Genomic DNA, 19,146 nt, shown 5'->3' on the forward strand with positions numbered 1-19,146 from the left:
TTTATGATCCTATGAAATAATTCATCCTTTGAGAGAGTTTGAGTGGGCCTTCAATACTAGTGTACAAGGGACATTCCCACTGGAATGTGATTACTCATCCATGCACCACAATGTAATCTATAGTTAATTTAAGAAACTTGAAATTTGTATCCAACATCCAAAGACAGACACCAAACTATCTGACTATAAGATACTTGTGCTAGAAGCCAGTATTTTAAAATTGGAAGCACAATGGCAATTTTGGAAATTATGCACACTCATGGAAATTTATACAAATTGGTAAATAAATTATTATTACTAGAAATCAAGCACAATCTTTGCATTCATCTCTCCTTCATCTAACATAAAGAGTTGTGATGAGCTCCGAAGACCCATATGATATTAATTACAAGGGTTGTAGCTACCAATTATCAACAATCTGATAAGAAGAGATCAAAAAATTAATTCATTGATAAAATTATATAAAATCTTAATTTATACTATAAAAAATATCTTACGGGTATAAAAATATTTGACTATACAAACAAATTTAGATGACGACAGACAAGAGAGGCAGAAGACAGAAATTTGAATATTATAGAAGAACAAAAATTATCGCCCAAGCCCCATCCAAATTCAGTACTGGAACTTGATACTAGAATATTGAACATTATAGTAACGCCAAGTCATAATTCTGCTCACAAGACAACCACAATAAAATTTTACTTTATAAAGAGTAAAAAATTATGGGGACAACAAGAATAAATGTAGTAGTAGGAAAGTATTGTAAAAATAGGGAAAAAAATAAACTAAACATCACTGATTTCATGTCATAGGTTTCCTAATTTTTATTCAGTTTATTTGATTTCCAGGAGTTGTGTTTGTAGGCATCTTAGTATTCTTAAAAATGCGGGGACAAAAATAACCAAGGCTAGAATTTAATTGATTTGCTTAAACAAACATATTAATAACATATTATCTATCTATCCGTATATCTATCTATATACATATATATTCCTCTATCTCTCTCTCTGTCTATCTTTATCTATATCCCTCTATCTCTCTCTATCTCTCTCTCTATACACGTATATCTATCTATCCATCTATATCCCTCTCTCTCTCTCTCTGTCTATCTGTATATCTTTTTCTATCTCTACCGCTGCCTCTGTCTCTGTCTCAATATATATCTCTATCTCTACCACTATCTATATGTCTCTATCTATCTCCATCCATATATCTCTCTATCTCTTATATATGTGTGTGTGTAACCAGATCTACCTGTATCTCTCTTCCAACGTCTATATCTCTCCGAATTATCTGACTCCTAGTTTTGGTAATTGCCAGTCTCATGCATTTGCTGATCAAATTATCTGACTCCTAGTTTCCCCGTTGGGAGAATATCTAAGGTGCACATAGACAGATATATGGATCGATAGATAGATACATAGACAGATATATGGATATATATATATATATATCGAGAGAGAGAGAGAGATAGAGAGAGAGAGAGAGAGATAGAGAGAGAGAGAGAGAGAGAGCAGGGCAGGGCAGAGTGAAGGATCAATTAAAATAGATCCGCACACATTGGAGTGATAGAGGCGTTGCAATGGGGGGGGGGAGAGAGAGATAATGTATCTAATTGGTTTCTCTCATTGGCCAGTCATATTCTATTCATTTTGAGACAAATTTCATACCAGTTTTTGTTCAGTCCGGTTCTGTCCCATTCCGTCCTGTTCCGTCCTGTTCCGTCCCATTCCGTCATGTCGACAAACCTTTATGCATCAGTTTAATATGGTCATAACTATCTTAATACGATAGGGTAAAAATATTTATAATGCTTTTTAACAATAATTTAAAAGACAAGAGACAACATGACAGTAGAATTATTTTCCATCTAAAAGCATTGAAAAATAATTCCTCAAAAAAGCTCAGGTAGAGATGGTGCTCATTACAGTGCAAAAATTCTGGCCAGGAGTAATATTTTTTTGCCTCACCTGACTCCACATTCGGGCACAATTTTTATTATTTGGAAACTTTGAATGTTCGGTCATAAACTCCTATAGATGTTATACTTATCTACTATATTCACTCTTAATAGATTTTTGAAAAATCGGTATTAATGAATATTTCATAGATATAAGGTATAAGATAGACATGGATTTCTATTAACAGCTTTATAACATTAAACATAACTTTATAAACATTCAGACTAAAAATATGGGTATGAATGACTATTTCATAGATATCAGATCTAAGATAGGCATGGATTTCTAATAACAGTTTTATAACATCGTACACAACTTTATAAATATTCGGACAAAAAATATCGATTATTAATGAATATTTCATAGATATCAGACCTAAGTTAGACATGGATTTCTAATAACAGCTTTATAAAGTTAAACATAACTTTATAAATATTTGGACGAAAAACATCGATGATCAATGAATATTTCATAGATATGAAATCTAAGGTAGGCATGAATTTCTAATAACAGCTTTATAACATTAAACATAACTATATGAATTTTGTGACGAAAAATCAATAATAATGAATGTTTCATTGAAATATCAATATTAACAATTTTTTAACGTTAAAATACCTTTATAAATATTGAGACAAAAAGAGGAAAAAGAAAAGTCGATGCTGAAGTAGCGGGCTTAATTGAAGTTTAAATGGGCCGAAATGTAGCCCGAAAAGAAAAGATCGGAAAAAAAGCGATTTCGTCGACAGCAGGGTTCGAACCTGCGCGGGCGTAGCCCAACAGATTTCAAGTCTGTCTCCTTAACCACTCGGACATATCGACTTGTTATATTAAGTAAACATAAATAATTGTATTAATTGTTTTTTCCCTTGCTCTTTTTCTTCAAGCTCTTTAAGTTCGCTGCTTTGTTCTTGTTGTTATTCTTATGGGTTATGTCCAATTCATCTCCCTAAGTTCCAAGAAATATTTAACTTCTTGTTGTTATTACTCCTTATGGGGTTTATCTCCTATGCATCTCCGTAAGTTCCAAGAGATACTTAACTTGTTCTTGTTATCGCTCCATGTTGGGTTTATCTCCTATTCATCTCCGTAAATTCCAAGAGATATTTAACTTCTTCTTGTAATTGCTCCAAATTTGGTTTATCTCCTATTCATCTCCGCAAGTTCCAAGACATACTCAACTTGCTCTTGTTGTTCCTTAGTGGGTATGCCCAATTTATCTCCGTAAGTTCTAACAGTTTGTCAAATTTGTTGTTGCTCCTGATGGGGTTATCTCGAATTCATCTCCGTAGGTTCAAACAGTTTGTCACACTCTTCTTGTTCCTTCTCCTTCTGGGATACCTCCAATTCATCTCTTTTAATTATACCAGTTCGTTACCTTCTTCTTGTTCTTTCTCTTTCTGGGATAACTCCCTTTCATATCTGTTAGTTCTACCAGTTCGTTACCTTCTTCTTGTTCTTTTTCCGTCTGGGATAACTCCCATTCATATCTGTTAGTTCTACCAGTTCGTTACCTTCTTCTTGGTGTTATTTCTTGTGGGGTTATCTCCAATTCATATCTTTTAATTCTGCCAGTTCGTTACCTTCTTCTTGGTGTTATTTCTTGTGGGGTTATCTCCAATTCATATCTTTTAATTCTACCAGTTCGTTACCTTCTTCTTGGTGTTATTTCTTGTGGGGTTATCTCCAATTCATATCTTTTAATTCTGCCAGTTCGTTACCTTCTTCTTGGTGTTATTTCTTGTGGGGTTATCTCCAATTCATATCTTTTAATTCTACCAGTTCGTTACCTTCTTCTTGGTGTTATTTCTTGTGGGGTTATCTCCAATTCATATCTTTTAATTCTACCAGTTTGTTATCTTCTTCTTGGTGTTACTTCTTATGGGGTTATCTCCCATTCATATCTATTAATTCTACCAGTTCGTTACCTTCTTCTTGGTGTAACTTAATGTGGGGTTATCTCCAATTCATATCCATTAATTCTACCAGTTGGTTACCTTCTTCTTGGTGTTACTTCTTATGGGGTTATCTCCAATTCATATATGTTAGTTCTACCAGTTTATTACCTTCTTCTTGGTGTTACTTCTTATGGGGTTATCTCCAATTCATATATGTTAGTTCTACCAGTTTATTACCTTCTTCTTGGTGTTACTTCTTATGGGGTTATCTCCAATTCATATATGTTAGTTCTACCAGTTTATTACCTTCTTCTTGGTGTTACTTAATATGGGGTTATCTCCAATTCATATCTATTCATTCTTCCAGTTCGTTACCTTCTTCTTGGTGTTACTTCTTGTGGGATTATCTCCATTTCATATCCGTAAGTTTTAACAGTTGGTTACATTCTTCTTCATCCTCTTCATCATCTCTCTTCCATTCATCTCCACTTCTTTACGTTCTTCTTCTTGATCGTCTCTCTTCACCTCATCTCCAAAACTTCCACTTCTTGACCTTTTTCTTTGCCAACTTTCCCCTCTTCATCTCCAATTCATCTCCAGAGATTTCCACTTCTTAACCTTCTTCTTCATCGTCTCTCTTCACCTCACATCCAAAACTTACACTTCTTGACGTGCTTCTTGACCGCCTTTCTTGTCTCTCTTCAGTTGATCTCCGAACCGTCCACTTCTTGACGTTCTTCTTCCTCATATTCTCTCTCCTCTCTCTCTCTCTCTCTCCAAAACCTACACTTCTTGACACTCTTTATTTTCTCCTCTTCCCCCTCTTCTTCCACTTCTTATTCTTTGTCTTCTTCATTATCTTCTAACTCTTCTTCTTCATTATCTTGTTCCTCTTCTTGTTCATCATCTGATTCTTTATCTTCTTCCACTTCGTCTTCATTATCCTCATCCTTCCCTTCTTCATTATCTTCTTCCTCTTCTTTTTCTTTATCTTCTTCCTCATCTTCTTCATTATCTTCTTCCTCTTCTTCTTCATTATCTTGTTCCCCTTCTACTTCTTTATCTTCTTCCTCATCTTCTTCATTATCTTCTTCCTCTTCTTCTTCATTATCTTGTTCCCCTTCTACTTCTTTATCTTCTTCCTCTTCTACTTCTTCATTTTATTCCTCTTCCTCTTTATTTTCCTCCCCCTCTCCTTCTTTGTCTTCTTCCTCTTTACTTTCTTCCGCTTCTTCTTCTATCTTCTTCTTCTTCTTGATCTTCTTTCCTAACTTCTTCCTCTTCTTTGTCATCATCATCATCTTCTTCTTCTTCTTTATCTTCTTTCTTAACTTCTTCCTCTTCTTCGTCGTCATCATCATTGTCTTCTTCTTCTCCACAAACTGCAAGAATGGAAGTCGCAAAACCACCGCCGAGAAAGCTCTGGCCGGCGTTCTGGGCTCAACCCAAATCCCAAATACCCACGCCGAAGCTCACCTCCATCGGCTGGGCTCCCTCCTCGGAAGCGCCCCTCGCCCTCCTCCTCCAATCCCAAACCCGCCATCTCCTCGCCATCTCCTCTCGCAAGATCGTCGCCCTCTCCTTCTCCCCCGAGCAAGCCACCTTCGCCCTCCTCACCGCCCCTCTCTACCACTCCGACTGCGACGCCTCCGCCTCGCTCGTCTTCTCCGCCGCCCATTACTTAGCCAATTTCCCAGGAGAGTTCTCCCAAGACTATGACTTATTGGACATGGAAGAGCTGCAGAGCTCGCTCGCGGCGGAGATGGTGGCGATTCTGCGATTGGTTCGGCCTCGGCTGGGCGTGGCGGAGGCGATTTGGGAGTTGCTCGTGGCGGACTTGCACCTCTACTCCGCGGCGATCGCCGGAAATCGGCTAAGTACTCGGCCGAGCGCTCCGTTGAGCGCTCCGGAGGGGGCTTTGGTGGTGGGTGAGCTGCGGGTTCCGGCGAAGGAGGAGTGTTCGACGTCGTACTTGGCGAGGGAGGAGGAGGGGAGTTGGCGGAGGAGAGGGAGAGGGAGAGGGAGAGGGAGAGGGAGGGGGAGAGAGATGCCATGCAGAGGAGAGGTCGTCGAAGAAAGAGTAGGAGAGGAGAGAGAATATGAGTGCAAGATAGGGGTGTTGGATGGGGAGAAGAATAGGGATAGGATAATTATGAGGATGGTGTGCAGAAAGATTGAGATAAAAAAGGCCTTGGAAGGGTGGGTTCCCCGTGCTCTTCGTATCTTGGGCTTTTTTAAAACAAAAATTTACTCTTCTTGGTTTGTTTTTTTTTTAGTTATTTTCTTCTTCCTCTTCTTGGGTTCTATGCCTTCTTCTAAGTTTGTTTTTGTTTTATTATTTGAATTACTGTTTTTTTGTGTTTTGTGTTCATTGTTATTAAGGAGAGGGAGAGGAAGAGAGAGAAAGATGCCATGCAGAAGAGAGGAGAAAGATTAAGAGTGTAAGGTGGGGGTGTTGGATGGGGAGAAGAATAGGGATAGGATAATTATGAAGATGGTGTGCAGGAAGATTGAGATAAAAAAGGCCTTGGAATGGTGGGTTCACCTTGTTGAGACAATATATTTTTTAAAAAATATATATTATTTTTCTTCTTATTCTTGGTTTGTATGATCAGTCTTTGTTTACTTTTGATTTAACCTTTTTTTGCATTTCTCTTTTTGTTTTTGTTTGCTTTACTATTTCCACATTTTCTTTATTTTATTTTATTTTTTTCCTCTATTAATTTTTAATATTTTGCTTTGTTATAATTATTTATTCTATTCATATTTTCTCAATCATCTAGAAATTATTTAATTATTTTTTCGAATCATTGACTGCACTTATTATTTTTCTTTTAGTTCTTGGATTTATTGGATTTTATTTCTTTTTCAATTTTCTCTTTTTGATTTATTAATTTTTATTTATTTTATTTCTTGGATTTTGATTTTTTAATTTTTTTCCTTCCTTAATCCTTGCCTATTGACTTCGAATTATTTTAAGCTTAGTAATTATCTCTAGATTGGAACCTATGGATTACTTATACTATGAGAGATTGCCCCCATGAAGACTGATTTTTGGATTAGTTATTTCACGTCTTAATTTTTAGTCTAATGGAATAGAGACCTTCTTCAGTATGAGTTGGAACACACCAAAAATGATAGTATTTACACATTGACAGCACATACCCATGACCTATATCTGAAATCAATTATATTTTTAAACTCTTATTCCATTATCATTAGTATATAGTAACAAATTAGTTGATTCTGTCTATTTAAAATTGTGAAAATATGATTAAAAAAGAAATCATTCAAACAAAAAACAAGTATGTTCTCTGTCAGTCTGAGAAAAATGTTACTGATTCTTTTGTTTCCTTGGGCCACTGGGGATAAACAGGTGGAGGGAGTGGGCTACGTTGAAGGTGAGACAGGCCACAAATAGGCAGCAGAGTAACAGACAGGAAATAGAGGGACTGAAAGCATCACTGAGAAGGCATGGAAATGAGCTTAAGAGAGTAGAGATGACTGAGATGGAGCTGAACAAGAGCATGAAGCAGATTGAGAGGTGTGGTGTTGTGGTTAAATGTTTGCAAGATGATATTTCATGGCTACAAGGAGAGAGAGAGGTTGCCATCAAGGAAAGTGTTAAGAGGAAGAGGCTGAAGGACAAGGAAGAGGGTTTCGTGGATAGAGAGAGACTCGAGTTTACTGAGAAGTTGAATATGGTGAGACGCAAGGATGATCAACTTCGGTCTTTGATCTTCGATGCACAGCAGTATTGCGACAGGATTGAGGTATGTTGGGAAGGATTTGCAATTCTTAAAAAAGTTATGTTGCTGTTAGTAGATTTCATGTTTTTTTATGGACATGTTTCTTATATTTTTTTTGTAGCTTTGATATTTTAAAAAATATTTTTTCAAAATTTTTGCTCTTTATTTGTGTGTGACATATATTATATTTAATTCATAAGTTGGACGATTATTTTTTAAATTTCTGGGCAGGTGGGGAGGAGAGAGGAGGACAAGAATTTTAAAATTATTGTGAAACCAATATCTGTTATGTTTATTCCAGGGAACGTTTTAATGGTGGAATTCTGGGCAGGTGGGGAGGAGAGAGAATAATGTTGAAAAATATTGTGAAACCCATTATGTCATCTGTTATGTTTATTCCTGGGAAGGTTTTAACGGTGGATTTCTGGGCAGGCGGTAAGGAGAGAGGATGACAAGAATTTTAAAAATATTGTGAAACCCATGATGTCATCTGTTATGTTTCTTCCTTGGAACATTTCAATAGTGAAATTCTCGCCAGGTAGGGAGGAGAGAGAAGAATTTTGAAAAATATTTGTCAAACCCATCATGTTATCCATTGTGAAACTATCATGTTATCCATCATGTTTATTCCTGGAAAGTTTTTAAAATTGGAATTCTGGGCAAATGGGGAGGAGAGAGGAGAATAAGAATTTTAAAAATATTGTGAAACCTATCATGTTATCTGTCATGTTTATTCTTGGAAAGGTTTTAACGTTGGAATTCTGGGCAAGTGTGGAGGAGAGAGGAGGATAATATTTTAAAAATATTTTGATACCTATTATGTTATCTGTTATGTTTATTCCTGGAAAGTTTTTAACGTTGGAGTTCTGGGCAAATGGGGAGGAGAGAAGAGGCCAAGAATTTTAAAAATACTGTGAAACCTATCGTGTTATCTGTTATGTTTATTCCTGTAAAGGTTTTAACGTTGGAATTCTGGGCAAGTGGGGAGGAGACAGGAAAATAAGAATTTGAAAAATATTGTGCAACCCATGATGTTATCCATGATGTTTATTTCTGGGAAGGTTTTAAAAATGGATTTCTGGGCAGGAGGCGAGGAAAGACGAGAATAATAATTTTTAAAAATATTTTGAAACCCATGATGTTTATTCCTGGGAAGGTTCTAACGGTGGATTTTCTGGGCAGGCGCAGATGAGAGAGGAGGTGAAGAAGACGGAGGAAGCCCTGGCACAGTGCAGGCCAGAGAGGGAGGAGAAGGAGAGACTGGAAGAGTCATGGCGGTGGGAGGAGAAGCTGATGAGAGAGAAGGCAGGGAGGGAGAAGGCGTGGCTAGAGAGAGAAGTGGGGAGGCTGAGAGAGGAGGTGAGGAAGAAGACGGAGAAGAAGAAGAAGAAGAAGGAAGAGGAGGAGCCGTTGCAGGAGAGCAAGGGAGGAGGGAATAAGAAGAAGAAGCAGAAGAAGAAGAAGGCGAGGGGGAGGTGGGAGTGTGTGGAGTGCGGCAGAGAAGAGGTGGCCGCGGTGATGGTGCCGTGTGGTCATCAGGTGCTCTGCGCGTGGTGCAACGCCGAGCATGTCGAGGATGGGAAGAGGGAGTGTCTTTGCTGCGCAGCCCCCCTGTTGGAGAGAGTCGTTGCCAGGTTCAGGAACGAGTAGAGACTCTTTCTCTCTCTATGTCTCTCTCTCTCTATGTCTCTTTCTCTCTCTATGTCTCTCTCTCTATGTCTATCTCTCTCTCTATGTCTGTCTCTTTCTCTTTCTTTCTCTCTCTCCAGATTCAGGAATGAGAAGAGTTCGCACTCTATCTTTCATTCTCTCTCTTCCTCTTTCTCTCTCTCTCCAGGTTCAGGACGGGGAAGAAACTCTTTGTCTCTCCCTATGTCTGTCTCCTTCTCTTTCTTTCTCTCTCTCTTCAGATTCAGGAATCAGGAATGAGAAGAGTTCTCACTCTATCTTTCATTCTCTCTCTTCCTCTTTCTCTCCAGGTTCAGGAAGGGGTAGAGACTCTTTCTCTCTCCCTATGTCTGTCTCTTTCTCTTTCTTTCTCTCTCTCCAGATTCAGGAGTGAGAAGAATTCTCACTCTATCTTTCATTCTCTCTCTTCCTCTTTCTCTCTCTCTCCAGGTTCAACAAAGGGAATAGACTCTTTCTCTCTCCCTATATCTCTTTCTCTTTCTTTCTCTCTCTCTCCCGATTCAGGAATGAGAAGAGTTCTCACTCTATTTTTCATTCTCTCTCTTCCTCTTTCTCTCTCTCTCTCCAGGTTCAGGAACGAGTAGAGACTCTTTCTCTCTCTCTCTCTATGTCTGTCTCTTTATCTTTCTTTCACTCTCTCCAGATTCAGTAATGAGAAGAGCTTCACACTCTATCTTTCATTCTCTCTCTTCCTCTCTCTCTTTCCATGTTCAGGAAGGGGTAGAGACTCTTTCTCCCTCCCTATGTCTGTCTCTTTCTCTTTCTTTCACTCTCTCTCCAGATTCAGGAATAAGAAGTGTTAGAGTATACTATGTAGGCCCGATAAGGGCCTACCCATGTAGGCCATATAGGCCTGCATCTTCTCATATGAAGGCCTTATTGGGCTTCCATAGCCTAGCCCAATAAGGGCCTCTATGAGAGATTATCTCTCTCTCACTATCTATATCACTCTATCTCTCCTATTGGGCCTATATTAGCCCATTGACCATTCTCTCTCTCTCGTGTGCCCTATATAAGGGTTGTATGGAAACATCACATCAATGACCAATGAGAAAACCCTAGTTTCTCTCTATCGCGTAGAGCCGCCACATCTTTCTCACTCTATCTCCATCTCTCTCCTTCTTCCTTCCTCTCCATCTCCATCTTCTACAAGAAGAGCCTCTTTCTCTCTCTCTATGTTTGTCTGAGTATATCTCTCAATATGTCTCTTTCTCTTTCTTTCACTCTCTCTCTCCTGATTCAGGAATGAGTAAAGCCTCTTTCTCTCTCTATGTCTGTCTGTGTCTATCTCTCTATCTCTCTCTTTCTCTTTCTCTTTCTTTCACTCTCTCTAGATTCAGGAATGAGTAGAGGCTCTTTCTCTCTGTATGTCTCTTTCTCTTTCTTTCACTCTCTCTCTCTCTCCAGATTCAGGAATGAGTAGAGCCTCTTTCTCTCTCTCTCTCTCTCTATGTATGTCTATGTCTATCTCTCTCTTTCTCTTTCTTTCACCATCTCCAGATTCAGGAACGAGTAGAGCCTCTTTCTCTCTCTATGTCTGTCTGTGTCCATCTCTCTGTCTCTTTCTCTCTCTTTCTCTTTCTTTTACTCTTTCCAGGTTCAGGAAAGAGTAGAGCCTCTTTCTCTTTCTTTCACTCCCTCCAGATTCAAGAACGAGTAGAGTCTCTCACTCTATCTTTCATTCTCGTGCACTCTCTCTCTCCATCTCTTTCTTTCAATCTCTCTAGGTTAAAGAATAAGTATAGCCTCTCACTCTATCTTCCATTCTCTCTCTCATATGTCTGTCTCTGTTTTCTCTCTGTCTCAGTCTCTCTCTCTTTCACTCACACCAGGTTCAAAAATGAGTAGAGCCTCTCAGTCTACCTTTCACACTCTTCGGGTTCAAGAATGAGTAGAGACTCTCACTCTATCTTTCACTCTCTCTTGCACTCTCTCTCTATCTCTTTCTTTCAATCTCTCCAGGTTCAGGAATGAGCAGAACCTCTTCATCTCTTCTCTCTTTCTCTCTCTCTATCTCTCTTTCAATCTCTCCAGGTTCAGGAATGAGCAGAACCTCTCCATCTCTTCTCTCTCTCTCTCTCTCTCTCTCTCTCTCTCTCTCTTTCAATCTCTCCAGGTTCAGGAATGAGTAGAGCCTCTGTCTCTTTTCTATCTTTCACTCTTCCATTCCCTCTCTTCCACCCTATTTTCTGCACTTCAACTCTCTTCCACAGACTCACTCTTCCTCGCATTCTCTTCCTATCTCTTTCCCCTCCACATACTCTCTCACTCTCTTTCTCTCTCCCTTTCTCTAACAACCAAGTGAAGGAGGCCAGGTGGATTATAAGCTGAAATTCTGGGCCTAGGGAAAGGGAAAATCACTAGTGATTAACCTAGGGGAAGGAAAAACTCACCTTACGGTTTTGGCTGATGCTTGATGATATAGGGAAAATGAATAATTGTGTTCAATGTTTAGGGAGCTAAGTTTTACATTAAAATAATTAAAGAAAAGGTGTAATATCCGAATGGGACTTACATAGGTGCAATATTATATGATAACTCTGAATGGCTGTTTAAACATTATGCCCCAAACCAGTAACATGATAGTTAAAATCAATAGATCGCCTCATGACGCCATATGCATATAGAATAGGATTTAGTTTCATCCTTAATAATCCCAGAAAAATCTAGAAATGTTTGTGCTAGAATAGTATATAGGTAGCATTCACAATCCACTGGAATTATGATTCCTCACTCAAAAAAGTCCCCTATCTTGGTATTGGTTTAAAAGAAATATTTTTTATTTCTTATGATGAGAAAATCTATTACACATTGATGCAGCCGACCCAATTATCATAAGAAGTTTGCTATAATGTTTATTTCCATTTACATTTAAGTATAATCTATAGAGATGACATTCCGTAACACACATATCCTAAGTTTAAACTATTTGTTCTCTAGGAAACTATAACCTTTTAATAAAGAGACCATTTTATTTTAACAACTAAACTTAAATACTATAATGTATCCTATGATAATGCATACACTTTATGTAGTAACTCCTTATTATATTCACAGGATATTAGTATATTTTCATCATATAATGCCATTCAAAATTTTAAATCAAGATAATGATATATATTTATATATCCGATTTATATCATGTCAACTCAACTTTTAAGAAGGCTTGAGAGTGTTCTTAGTCCATTATTTGATAATTCAAAAACCTTGTGATCTTAGTTAATTAATAGCAATACCTATTCAAAAACAAATTTCACCTAGTTCATGGTTAGATATAATTAATAAAAAATAATGATTACAGCAAAGTATGATGAAATTTACAAGAATGGTTTCAATGGGCTCTCCACGAACAAATAGTCTTGCTGTAAAAAATAATGAATGGTCACATAAAAACGGAGCTAGAGTAAGGAAAACAGTAACAATGAACAAAGTATTACATTTAACTGTTAACCTTAAGTCTTTTCTTTTAAGCTTTTGGAACAATCAGGTCCTCATGAATTATGATGCCCTGTATTATAATGATCAGGAGGATGAAAGACACATCTACTAGTGCTATTTTATCCGTAGTGAAATAATTTATTATTTTGTATCTGCAAGCTGAAAAGGACATCCAACGTGGGGTATTTTTCTTAGGGAAAATACATTTGTGATAAAGAAAAAATAGAATAAGTTGGAGTGAGATATATAACATTAAATTCCAATAAAGAACCCAGAAAAAGTATTTTTAATTTGAGTTTACTTGATAAAAGGACATTGGGAGAATAGTAATTGAGGTAGAGATTGGTTTGGAATGACATATAGAAAAAAAATAATTGTGATGTAGAGTGAAATGGAGTGAGATATATAACATCAAATTCCAATAAAGAACCCAGAAAAAGTATTTTTAATTTGAGTTTACTTGATAATAGGACATTAGAAGAAAACACAGATAGGAGGAGAAGATTGAGCTAAAACACCAGGAAAATCAGGACTGAGTTCGTCTGTTCATCTGCTTCCCCTCCAATCCATTGAAGGAAGGGGAGATGTTCCTGATTTCATCTCCATGGAGTTCTTCCTTAGCTCCCAATCTTCCTGTTTTTCCCCAATTTCGACCCAGAAGACGATTCGTCTTCCGAGCTAGCGGAGACGCCGAATCTTCCACCGCCGTCGACGATTCTGGAAGCAGCCCACCTCAAATCTCCCCTCCTTCCGTCGATTCTTCTTCTTCCCCTGCTGGTTTCCCATCCGATAAGGAAATCAAGAAGGTGGGTCGGATTCTAAGCTGTAATTTTTGGCAATCTCTTTCAGTACTTCATGTTTTCTCGTAGTTTAATCGATTCTTCTTCATCTTCTTCCTCCCCTGCTGGTTTTCCATCTGATAAGGAAATCAAGAAGGTGGGTCGGATTCCGAGCTGTGATTTTTTGCAATATTTTTCAGCGCTTCATGTTTTCTCGTATTTTTATCGATCTTCTTCATCTTCTTCTTCCCACTCTATTTTCTCTTTGAGGTGGGTCGGATTCAAAGCTGTAATTTTTCGCAAAATCTTTCAGTAGTCCACGTTTTCTCGTAGTTAAATCAATTATTCTTCATCTTCTTCTTCCCCCTCTGTTTTCCCTTCAGATAAGAGAATCGATAAGGTGAGTCGGATTCAAAACTGTAATATTTCGCAATCTCTTTCAGTACTTCACGTTTTCTCGTAGTTTTGTCGATTCTTCTTCTTCTTCTTCTTCTTCTTCCTCCGCTGGTTTCCCATCTGACAAGGAAATCAAGAAGGTGGGTCGGATTCAAATCTGTAATTTTCTGCAGTTCTTTTCTGACCTTGGGATTTTCTCGTGGTTTTATCGGTTATTTCTTCTTCCTCCCCCGCAATTTTCCATCTATTAAGAAAATTAAGAAGGTTGGTTGGATTCAAATTAGTAAATTTTAGCAATCTCTTTCAATAATTTACGTTTTATCGATTCTTCTTCTTCTTCTTCTTCCCTCGCTATCTTCCTTTGTTCTAAGAAAATTAAGAAGGTGGGTCGGACGCAAAACATCGATTATTCTCAATCTCTATCAGTACTTCGCTTTTTCCTGGGGTTTTATCGATTCTGTCGATAGTTTCCTTTCGTATAAGAAAATTAAGAAGGTGGGTCGAATGCAAAAACATCGATTATTCTCAATCTCTATCAGTACTTCGCTTTTTCCCGGGGTTTTATTAATTTTGTCGCTATTTTCCTTTCTGATAAGAAAATTAAGAAGCTGGGTTGGATTCAAATCTGTATTTTTTCGCAATCGTCTTCTTCTTCTAAGAACATCAAGAAGGAAGGTCGGATGCAAAACAGTGTTTTTTCTCAATCTTTTTCAATAATTGGTGTTTTCTCTTGTTTAAAGGCTTGGGATTTGCTGCAGGTGGTTCAAAAGACAGCGGCTACGTTTGCACCGAGGGCGTCGACCGCGTCGAAGAATCCAGCAGTGCCTGGAACGACACTTTATACTGTTTTTGAGGTGCAGGGCTATGTTTCTATGCTCTTGGGAGGGGCGCTCTCCTTCAATCTCCTGTTTCCATCCGATGAACCAGATATCTGGAGATTGATGGGGATGTGGTCTATTTGGATGTTCAGTGAGTTCATCTTTCTGTCTTTCTCTTATTGTTTCATCGGATTTTGAATCGTTGTTTGATAAATTAACCGTATTTTTCTGACCTGATATCCTTTTTTTCCTTTTTTTTCTTTTAATTTTCGGTTTTTGTGAGTTTTTTGAACGTGGATGTGGCTATCACTATCTGGATGTTCTCTGAGTTCATCTCTGTGATTCTTCATCGGATACATAAATCGATTATCCTGCTCTGCTCGATTTTTTCTATTTTTTTTTCTTTTAAAGTTCGGTGCTTGAGAATTTTGGACGCGTTGTCTGGATGTTCATTGATTTCATCTCTACCTCTGTGACTGTTTCATCGGATCTTGATTCTTCGTCTGATAAATTAACCAGAATGTCCAGCTGCTCTTTTATTTATTTATTTTTATTTTCATGTGATTATTTGTGCACGGAATCGACTATCTCTGTCTGGGTTTTCTTCTAGTTCCTCTGTCTTGGGGACTGTTCATCAGATTTTGCGTCCTCGCCTAATGAATCAAACACATATGTTCTCCTAATTTTCTGTGTTTATGACTTTCTATCACGAAATTGTGAGATGGGGGGGTCTCATGATCTGTGTGATCGTTGCTATATCTGTCACTGTTCATCAGATTAATAGATAACCACAGGCTTTTTAAATTTTTATTCGTGTTTTTGTGAATTTTTAAGCATGGTCCTTGCTGTCTCTGCAACTGTTCATTGTTTTTGCTTTTTCTCGTAAATCAAATGAGTTCTCATTCTGTGCCTTTTTCTTATCCTTTTTCTCTGATTTTTTGGATTTTTTCGAAAGGATAAATTTGTGAAAATCTAAAGAATATAAATCTGATGAACAGTAGCAGAGACAGAGTAGATCTTATCGAATATGAACTCGCAGAGATAGAGTAAATCTATAATATGTTTCTGCTCTGGTCATTTTTCTTGATTTTCGCAAATTTTGTTCTTGGAATAATGAGATTAGCTGTGGAATTCACTGGGATGTAGAATAATGTGAAAAGTTCCATAGTACATCATTAATTGTTGTGGTATCTTGATTTTGTCAATTTTTTATTAGGTCATGAAATGGGGCGCTTCATGTCTTCTTATTTGTAAAGCTTGGTTTTTACATCATGAGTTGTGTGTCTTTATTTTCTCAATTTTGTTCATGGAACGTTGAGACGGAGAAATCATGCCCATGGAATTCCATAGGATGTGAAAGTCTTCGTATTAAGAGAAAAAAATCTAAAAGTTGAAAGAATGCATAATGTCTTCGTATTTATGCTGAAGTCTGAAAGTAATTTAAGTAACATATTTACCCCATGATTGTTTTTACATTCTCTTGATACTATATGTTTTTTTTCAATTTTGATACTCTCGAATGTGTTCGTGAAATCAATAAATGTCTTCGTATTTATTCTAAAGTCTGAAAGCAATTTAGGTAACATACTTACACCATGAAAATATTGTGAAGTAAAATTCATAATATGATTTGTTTTCCTTTTAATGCAGCAATTCCATCACTTCGAGCTAGAGACTGCTCTAAGCAGGAAAAGGAAGCTCTGAACTACCTCTTCCTCCTCGTCCCATTAATCAACGTCACAATCCCATTTTTCGTGAAGTCTTTTGCTGTTGTTTGGTCAGCAGATACAGTCGCCTTTCTTTTGATGTATTCTTGGAAGGTAATCTCATTTATTTTAATTGGACACATCTATTTTAAAATATACTTATTTCTGCTGCATTTTGTTTCCTGGGCAGCTTGGGTGGTTTCAAAAATCTGACTGACAATCCAGCATGAAGATGGGTTGGTGAAGAAAGATTTTTGTTTGTGTTTTTAATGCAGAATGGCTGGAGATAAGATTTCAGGGTTACATCAGCATTGTAAAGCGATATTCATCACTTATTTCCATAGTTGTAAATGGGTCTCTTCGTTTTAAGGATGCTCAGCTAATGATTGATCTGGTATTCAGGGCAGAGTTTCTCTTAAATTGCAGAAATGTAAAATGTTTCATATGATGTCATTTTTCAGCGTTTTAAACTTATAATGACATCATTCAATCTTGGGCATTGGGGATGGTTTCTTTTTTTTCTGCCATTATCAATACTTGGATAAGTACATATATTCAAATTGCATATTGGAGAAGTTTCAGTAATTTTAGCCGCAGCAAATGATCATGATGAGCTTAGACATTCCTTTAATTATGGATCTAAAGCAAGATCTACATGGAGCTATATCCTCTGATTTTGACAACAGTTCATAAGCAAATAATCAAATGACAATTGGTATTTTATGGAATATAAGGTTTTCCTATCTTGGCGAAGATTGGCAAAGTCTGTTTCCAAATCTTCGCAATAAGGATGTGGATCCAGGCTGGAGATCAAGCCACCTTAGCCCTTCAAACCCATGTAACTAAATCCATGGGCAAGGAGAGAGATAAAGTACTATTTAACCTCCGTCATTCTCTCTTTGCATCTTATCTTGTATTTATGCTCCCACCTTATTGATTGTGGTGTATTGCATCTCATTTCTTTGATCTATTTTAGTCAGTATAAGATAATGGAAGAGATATTTCAAGGTTGATCAAGATTCTTGGAGAAAAATCACCACTCACTCATCCCTTGGGGAAGTGAGTATGAGATTTTGTGATTTTCTCTTCATTATTTGGACGAAAATTCCGATGTACAGCCTAGATGCAAGCTTTCTAAAAATTTAGTTCCGTTATAACAAAGTTATAACTTCACACGTCATCATTGTTCACTACCAACAACCATCTCTTGACTGGCCAGCATCATCCGCTGCGAACGACTGACTACATCACTGATAAAACGTAATTCAAATATTAATATCATGAATTTTCATTGTCTAAATGCACTACAATGACCATTTATGTGTTATCAGGTTTAAAATGACTGAATTTAGTTTTAAACTAATACTCTAAATTATATGGATTTTGAGGTATTTTAAGGGATTTGTTTGACATATTTTTAATATATTTTATGGAATTACTTACAGCGATTTTGTATTTTTTTTCAAGTTTATTCACGTGTTGTCAAATGCTGCAATCATATTAATTTTGATTGTGGCTTATCATTGGTCGCAGCTTATCATGGCCGCGACCAATGATTGGCCTTCCAATCATTGCCAAAAGGTACCACTATTGCATCACAAAATTGTGGGGCCCTAATCATTTTGATGAATTCTTATATTTTATGTGCACAATGAGATGTTGAACAATGAAAAAAGGGCAATTTAAATCACAATTGATTAAACTTTGGAGTTTCTGAAAGGGGGAGACATGGACCAAGGAAAAAAGAGCTAGATTGGAATTGCAATCAGTGCAATTTTAGAACTCAAGAAGGCATGTACACGTCATGTTCAATGCTTTACAGAAAATGAATAATATGGATTACAATAAATATTTTTTGGATGTTACAAAGTTACAGTTTTCGGTAAATGGACATGCAATTGTATACTGATTAAACGATAAAAAAACGGGGCATACAATTAAAAAAATCCAAAAAATATGAGATGCCTGGATTGATGATGTGAGAGAAGAATATCACAATTAAGAAATCTGATGATCAAGATATCTGACGATAAAGAAGGAGTTTCAAACTGAAAGTTAAGGATGACTTTGGCTCTGTCTCCTCGATCCATCCATACCCTCCATTCAATATGTAGTCCCCTCTACCTATGTAAAAATCACATTGGTTTTTCTCTTTACGTAATAAGCCAGAGTGAAAGAAAGTGAATTAGAGATCCATTAAATTTTATTGAAGCCAATAGTCAATCAAAGTAAGAAGATGAAATAGAAATGGAGGGTGTTATTTCCCTCTTCGCTAATCACCTTGATGCTGGAAGAATATAAGGGACTATGAATGGATGTGCATATCGTCATCCCCAAACTTCATCACAATCATCATAATCCATGTTTGGCTTAAACTAATGACAGTGACGATGAAGATGACGACGACGACAATGATGATTCCGAACTATCTCACCGGGGTGGATGTCCAAATTGTCATCCCCAAACTTCATCACAATCATCATAATCCATGTCTGGCTTAAACTAATGACAGTGGCAATGAAGATGACGAAAACGATGATGATGATAACAATGACGACAACGATGACGATGACGATGAAGATGAGGGCAACGACGACGATGACGATTCTGAAGAATTTAATCTCCCACTGGGGTGGATGTCCAAATCATCATCCCCAAACATCATCATAATCATCATAATACAAGTTTGGCTTAAAGTTATGACAGTGG

The 19,146-nt window shown here is 37.2% G+C and overlaps 2 protein-coding genes and 1 non-coding gene across 3 annotated transcripts; 2 read left to right on the forward strand and 1 right to left on the reverse strand.

The window, feature by feature from the left end:
• Positions 1 to 2,704: 2,704 nt before the first annotated feature.
• TRNAS-UGA (transfer RNA serine (anticodon UGA)) lies at positions 2,705 to 2,786 on the reverse strand. Its single transcript has one exon. It is a non-coding gene; the product is annotated as a tRNA-Ser (tRNA).
• Positions 2,787 to 5,252: 2,466 nt separating this feature from the next.
• Positions 5,253 to 9,372, forward strand: LOC144714651 (putative E3 ubiquitin-protein ligase RF298). The gene is made up of 3 exons (XM_078589433.1): positions 5,253 to 6,061; positions 7,239 to 7,635; positions 8,794 to 9,372. Exons 1-3 carry the CDS (start codon positions 5,253 to 5,255, stop codon positions 9,259 to 9,261), a joined length of 1,674 nt encoding a protein of 557 aa, XP_078445559.1. The 3' UTR covers positions 9,262 to 9,372.
• A 3,838-nt stretch (positions 9,373 to 13,210) lies between these two features.
• On the forward strand, positions 13,211 to 16,936 carry RPH1 (resistance to phytophthora 1). Its single transcript, XM_078589254.1, has 4 exons — positions 13,211 to 13,544; positions 14,672 to 14,882; positions 16,382 to 16,551; positions 16,628 to 16,936. The coding sequence occupies exons 1-4, from the start codon at positions 13,323 to 13,325 to the stop codon at positions 16,652 to 16,654; spliced, it is 630 nt and encodes a 209-aa protein (XP_078445380.1). The 5' UTR covers positions 13,211 to 13,322; the 3' UTR covers positions 16,655 to 16,936.
• The last annotated feature ends 2,210 nt before the right edge of the window (positions 16,937 to 19,146 follow it).

This window comes from Wolffia australiana, chromosome 17 (genome assembly GCF_029677425.1).
Source record: "Wolffia australiana isolate 7733 chromosome 17, ASM2967742v1".
Taxonomy (NCBI): Eukaryota; Viridiplantae; Streptophyta; class Magnoliopsida; order Alismatales; family Araceae; genus Wolffia; species Wolffia australiana.